Consider the following 7008-nt stretch of genomic DNA (forward strand, 5'->3'; position numbering starts at 1 on the left):
TCTAAATCTTTTACATGTTTATTCACCAATTTGCTTTTAACTAGTATTTATCGATGTATGTTTTTAAATTCCTTTTTAACTACTACCTGAATATTATATTTATCAACTCTAATAAGTTACACCAATAGTTTTAGCTTGAACAACTACCATATAAAAACATGTGTCATTATTTGTAATTAAAGATATTTTTTCTTGATATTTTTTTATCCATATTTATCTAGTGTTACCTGAGAATACATCTAAAAAATCAAAAATTCATGTCTTCAACTAGTTGACCGATTATATATAATAAAAAACAATCCTTAAAATATACATTGCTTAAGTTTGTGAAATATATACACATCCTTATGTTCTATTTGTTTTCTTAACCATTACCATATGGCTAACCACTCAGGTTAGTCAACCTCCTTTATAAAATTGACATTTAACAACTTCTCTATATATTTTAAAATCATATATATATTTTTTTTTATAGCAAACAAAAGTTCTTTTTTATTGGTAAATACCTATTCATTATACTAAACTTATAAGTGATCACCATTTTTTATACCCCTAATATATCTTTAGACCCTCAAGAAAAAACATCCTTATTCTTTTTACTAACATTGGCCTTTCCACCCTAGCATCTTATTATAGATTGAGGATGTTCATATGTGTGGTCTTCCCTCTTTTCAATTATGTCAAATAGTATTGTTTGACTTCTTTTAGATCACTGTTTACCTCATCCATACCTTTTTTTATAGGGAACTTTATTACTTAATTATATGTGAAAACAATTTCCCTTGATTGTGTTAATAACCAAGCTCTTTTTTCTCTCAATTATTCAATCAACTAGATGTTTTTTCATTCTTATCAAATCTTCCACCTCCTTGGTATGATTAGCCTCCCCTATTGATTGACGTTCTTCTTTAGCCATTCTTTATGTTTTTAAAACGACCTTCCTTTCAATTGATTTGGACATTAATCTGATCAATAAACTTTTTCCAGGAAATATTTATTGATGAAGCTTTATATCTTGTCATAAGAGTTACACAATGTTTTATGTTATATCTATACCCCTTATAAAGTATACAATACTTATCATTCTCTTTTCTCATTTTAAAGATCCTTGAGGCCATCATATATATTTTCTCATCTTATCACAATAAATGTTTTCTAGCTAATAATTAAAAGGATCTGATAACGAATGTAAGTTCTCACCCTATCACCTATTTGAGCACTCCAATTATCCCTCTTCCATGATGGCTCTACTAAACCTATTCTTCTCAAATTCTTAAAAAGTTAGTCTTTCTCCCTAATCAATACTTAGTCTCTTACATGACTTCTTTAAGATGTATATATCGTTTAACATTGTTTTTAAGCTTTTGCATAGTTTTTGGTTCCTCCAATCTGAATGCCTTATTGAATTCTTCAATGTTAGTTGACACTATAGTTGCTACAATTAAATATGTTATTTCCAGTATTTTTACATCTAATCTTATCATAAACTCTATCAAAGTCTTTCTCATTCTCTTTTATAGCCATCAATATTTTACTTGACCTTTTACTTGTGATGAAATGCCCTGGAAATAAATTATAGGTATCTTGAAAACTAGTAATGTACTCTGACGGTAGGTTAGAGAACTGGGTCATTGTTGTACCCTTTAATGTTAATGAAAATGCATAATATAACATTGGATTTATAATTTAGTACAAAGTCATTAGTGATTCAGAACAACTAAAATAATCATTTAGGTCCATTAATATGTTGTATGATTTTAGTATAAGAATCCTCATGTACAGAGAAGCTTTAAGTATTATAGCTTATAAATAAAGATTTATTTTCTATTTGCCCTCATTCAATCTACACTTTAGGGCTTCCTTTATTCTCTCAAATTTTTATTAGTGTATCTTTCTCACTAAAACTTTAACTACTTTTTTTAACCTTTGTTTTTACTTTTTTTTTTTATCTCCCTCTCACCATTTCTCATAATTCTTTCCTTTTATTTATTTTTTGGTATACTTTCTTCTCCATCAACCTTCTTTATTTTATACATTGATTGAGCTTGCTTAGGGTCCGTTTGGCATTGCGTTTCAAAAGCGCTTTTGAAAAAAATTGATTTTTTTTTTGCTTTGAATTAATATGTTTTTGATGTTTTCAAATACTTTTGATGTGTTGATCTCAAAAATAATTTTTAAAAAATAAAAAAAATATTATTGGCATATTTTTCTAAGTGAAAAACACTTTGAAAAGCAACAGTAACCACACTCCCAAACAAGCTCTTAGTCTGAAATAAAGCCTTCTGCACTACTTATACAATCATGTTTTGTACCTTGGTTTACTCTTGTTCTTTTTATTTAATACTTCCAACCTTTCATCCTCTATAATTTCCTTCTTATTCACATTCTAGTTATGATCAAGTACTAATGCTTGATAAATTTTGATATTGTGAGCTATAGTTTTTTGTTACAAGATTCTTACATACGATGTTAAATATTATTATCATCTTCAATCTTTCAAATCTATATATAAATTATAGATTTATAAAATAAAAGGTTTAATTGAGTCAAAAACTTGATAAATTTTTAACTTATCAAGTCAATAATATATTAGAAAATATTTGTGTATATTATTGTTGAATAGTAATATAATATGTTTATGTGCTGTATTATTACTTTTTATATCAGCCATTTTATTTTCTTATTTGATACTCAAGGTTTTCCATTTTCCTTCTAGCAAAGGTATTATAGTCCTTTTACATATAGTTGCACTTTTCCGCTTCACCATTCATTATATAAAACAAAAAAACATGAGTATTATGTAATTATGAATATGCAAGTTCAGTGGTAGAAATCAATAGGTGTACAGAGATGAAAGCCTTGGATTTGAGTTGCGACAAAAATAAGGGTGCCATTATAATTGTCAATAGATAGGGATTTAAACATAAACTTGATTAATAATTTGCCTTATTTAATATGTTTATCAAACGGCTACTAAAGTGGGCCCTTTTTATTAATAAACGATCTAGATCTACCAAATCATGACCGTTGCGTTTTACTAAGGGGCCCTATATATACAGAACTTCTATTGCTGCCAGCCTACATCACCACGTTCTCATTCTGTATTCTCGATTCTTGCATCCTCCACCTCTCTTCTCTCTTAAAAAATGGATCGGAATGGCATGCTTGGATTGGCACTGATGTGCATTATTATCGCCGGTGTCGGTGGTCAAGCACCGGCTGCGACACCGACATCAACTCCCGCGACTCCAACAACTTCTGCCGTGCCGGTAGCAGCACCAACAAAACCTACAACACCAGCTCCCGTATCATCACCACCTGCGGCGACACCAGCAGCTTCTCCACCGAAACAGACGGTTTCAGGTCCAGTTGCGGCTCCATTGGCCACACCACCTCCATCCGTGGCTCCAGTTAGCTCCCCACCGACTCCAGTTCCTGTTAGTTCTCCACCAGCAAAATCTCCTCCGTCTCCTGAGCCTGTTGCTTCCCCAACTAGTGCTCCGCCGGCAAGCACTCCAGTTGCTCCACCGACGGCAGAGGTCCCTGCTCCTTCTCATAGTAAAAAGAAGCCAAAGAAGCAACAAGCACCAGCTCCTGGTCCGGCATTGTTGAGCCCACCAGCACCACCAACGGAGGCCCCTGGACCTAGTGCTGAATCCATCTCTCCTGGTCCTGCTCTCTCTGACAACGTAAGTCATCATTTCATCTTTATTTATGAGCAGTCTTATTAAACATGCTTGATAGGGAAATGTGAGGCATAGATCTAGAACTTAGATCATAAAAACACAGCAAGTTAGATCTAATTTAAGGGTTTTTTTTAATGTATTGAAATTGATATTTAATTAATATATAATTGTCATGTGCTAGGTAAATTTATTGCAGTTCAACCTGTTTTTATTTAAAAAAATATATTAAATCGATATTTTTTATTTGTTTATTTATGATATTATTTTTTTTAAAAAATTAATATTTTAATAAAAAAATTCTTGAAAAACACGTTTGAAAATATTTGCCCAATGATTTAACAATTTTTTAATTTGAAAATGAATAATTCATTTGTTTCAACATAATGTTTAGTTTTATAACTTTAAAGAAAGGGCTCCGAAGATCTTAAACTATAGCTATAAAACCAACCCTAATTCAATTAAAATGGAAAGATCTTTGTTATGGGAAAAGAGAACGATAATACTAGTAAGAAGAACTCGTTTATGTTTTCCTAAAATTGAGCCGACTGCTGGGCACGAGTCGCTCAGCGGCCGACAACTCTTGATTATATTTCAATTTAGATCTCTATATATCATGATTGAAGCGAATTTGAGTAATTTGACATTTACTTAATTATTGAATATAACAGAGTGGAGCGGAAACAATAAGATGCTTGCAGAAGATGGTAGGAGGTTTGGCATTGGGATGGGGTCTGCTTGCTTTGATCTTCTAGAGAGAGAGAGAGGGAGAAGATGTTGTCATCATATTACTTCTGTAATATTATTATTTTAATCTTTTGTCCCCCATGTTCTCTTAATTATTTCGGGCTGATCACATCTGATATATTTTTAATTTCACATTTTTTGGTTAAATTATTTTTGTTACTCCTCGGCTTGCGGTCTGGTCTCGGGGGGTGACAACACTTGCTTTGTATCTTGTAGTTCTCTATTCACAACCTTTATCTTTTTCCGATTATTATAGGTATGGTGATTCTCCTGATTTTCCTTTTCTTTTTTCTGTTTTTACTTTATTTAACATCCCTCGTTTTTTGTGATAAATAATACAAAGTTAAAGGCTTCAGGGGTGACTCAAATCAATTTAAAATAGTGATGTTTTACTTTAAAAAAAAATTAAATTGAATTTTGACAAGATCATGAGTTAGTTTTTAGGATGGCCATGTCCTATTTCAATTTACTTTTCTTAGTTTAATGGTTATGGGTTAGGTCTTTCTTTTGTGGGATTGTTATGTGTAAAAAAACGTAAGGGAAGAAAGCTAAAGCTGCGGGAAAGAAAGAGGGCAACTATTGAGCACGGAACTGGATTTTGATTGCAGTGTGACTCTTGAGCACGGAACTGGATTTTGATTGCAGTTGGCGAGATCTGTTAAAACAAAGAGAGATCGGTTAAAACAAAGAGTAGTCATTTCATGTCTTATTTCTCGCAGTAGATAATGAGAGAAATGCAGTGGTGATTTCCAAGGAAATCTTTCTTTTCTTTTCTTTTTCTCGGGGAACAACTGAAACACATTAGAAGCTGCATTAAACTGGGATTTTTTTTTTACAATTTTGGGGTAGTTAAATAATCTACATTTGCTTTGTACACCTTAGATAAAAATTTTATAGTGTTAAAAGTAATAATGCTATTTCTAATTATAGCATAAATGGATAAAAAAAAATAATGGTGGAAATATTGGTTAAAAATCAATGATAGTATTGTGAAATAGTGATAAGTCATAAATGGAATCTACGGAATTTTTTTTTTTTTACTGGTTAGCTTTTGAAATCCATTTTATTGTGAAAAAGTAAAATTATTTAAAGTAAGAGGATGGTTTTTAGGATTTAATAGAATAATTAATACCATACATGGAATGGTGAAAAAAAATTAAATTTTTGTGTAAAATTACTTTTTAACTAGTTTTATGCTATTAAATATAATTTTTTTATCCAACCATTAAATTATGTAACATTGATTTATAAATAGACTAAAATTTTATAATATTAACAATCAAGCAAAAATTTAAAAAAAGCTCGTTAAAGTAAAATGATTATTTGAACTCCTTAAATTGTCAATAGAACTAGAAATAAAGATGAAAAAGAGAGAAAAATGGTGAGAGCTAAAGCATTAAAAATTCTTCAAAGAAAAGTAGAAATTGAGGAAGATTTATAAGTTAGGAAATGTGAAATACCAACTAATCCATCAAACAAAGATTTAAGAGGAAATCATGTGAGAGAAAATACAAAATCCATTTTATTGTTGAAAAACTGAAGGAGTGAGGAATTTTTTTTTTTTGACTGGTTAGCTTTTGAAATCCATTTTATTGTTGGATAAGAAATTCTAAGTTTTAAGGCATAATTCTTAGATTTTTGAATTAGGATTCTTTGGAAAAAAATTAAGAAAATTGTGAAATTGATGTTATTGTAAAGAAATAGGTTGTTTGTAGATGATGTAAATAATGAATTATTGGAAAAAAAAAGAAGTAAGTGTTTTAGAGAGAATTAGGACCAACTATTTTGGAAAAAAAATGAGAAACATTGAAATTTAATAAAAGTTTTGTGTAATTTAGTGAAATTAATATGTATTAATGTATTTAGGTGGATTGGAATGGATTTAATAACTTTATTTAGTTGTGATTAAATATTTAATGAACTTGGAATTATAAAGGAGAAGAATTTGGTGTGAGATATGACTAAGATTACAAGTTCGATTTTAAAAATGTAAAATAGATGTTGATAGAAGTTTCGAGATAGAAAATAAATTTGGAAATAAAAAGAAATAAGACCCTCAGGATAGGCCATTAAAGGGAGTTTTATTATACATCATAGTTCTAAAAGTTTCAATAATTGTGTGATAAGTATATAAATGTGAGTAGGAAGAATAAAAGAATTAAAAAGATGGCTTGGTAAATAAAAATTAAATTAAAAATATGCTTGTTATGTAAAGTAAGTTAGGGAATATAAATTTCTACATAAGATAAATTAGAAATATGAATGTTTTATTAATTTGAAAGAGTTAATAGTTATGTATTATTTTAGTATTGTGATTGAATGAATATATGTTATTAAAAATTTAAAATCTATATACAAATAAAATTGATTTTTATGATGAATGAATGAAAAATAATATATTGTTTTTACTTAGTAGCAGAGGATCATTTCATGCATTCAAATATTAGGTAAGTTGATATGATCAAAAAAATTATATCTTCTCTCAAGTGTAGGAATGTCAAAGTAATAAATAACCCGACAAGACCGGGGTCGAACCACAAAGAAGTTAATTGTATAAATTATAAATAACAATAATACA

At 29.6% G+C, this 7008-nt stretch overlaps 1 protein-coding gene across 1 annotated transcript; it reads left to right on the plus strand.

Annotated features, from left to right (window-relative positions):
* The first annotated feature begins 3065 nt into the window (after positions 1-3065).
* Positions 3066-4709, plus strand: LOC105113863 (lysine-rich arabinogalactan protein 18-like). Its single transcript, XM_011010214.1, has 2 exons — positions 3066-3689; positions 4355-4709. The coding sequence occupies exons 1-2, from the start codon at positions 3147-3149 to the stop codon at positions 4436-4438; spliced, it is 627 nt and encodes a 208-aa protein (XP_011008516.1). The 5' UTR covers positions 3066-3146; the 3' UTR covers positions 4439-4709.
* Positions 4710-7008: the final 2299 nt, after the last annotated feature.

This window comes from Populus euphratica, unplaced genomic scaffold (genome assembly GCF_000495115.2).
Source record: "Populus euphratica unplaced genomic scaffold, PopEup_1.0 scaffold462.1, whole genome shotgun sequence".
NCBI lineage: Eukaryota > Viridiplantae > Streptophyta > Magnoliopsida > Malpighiales > Salicaceae > Populus > Populus euphratica.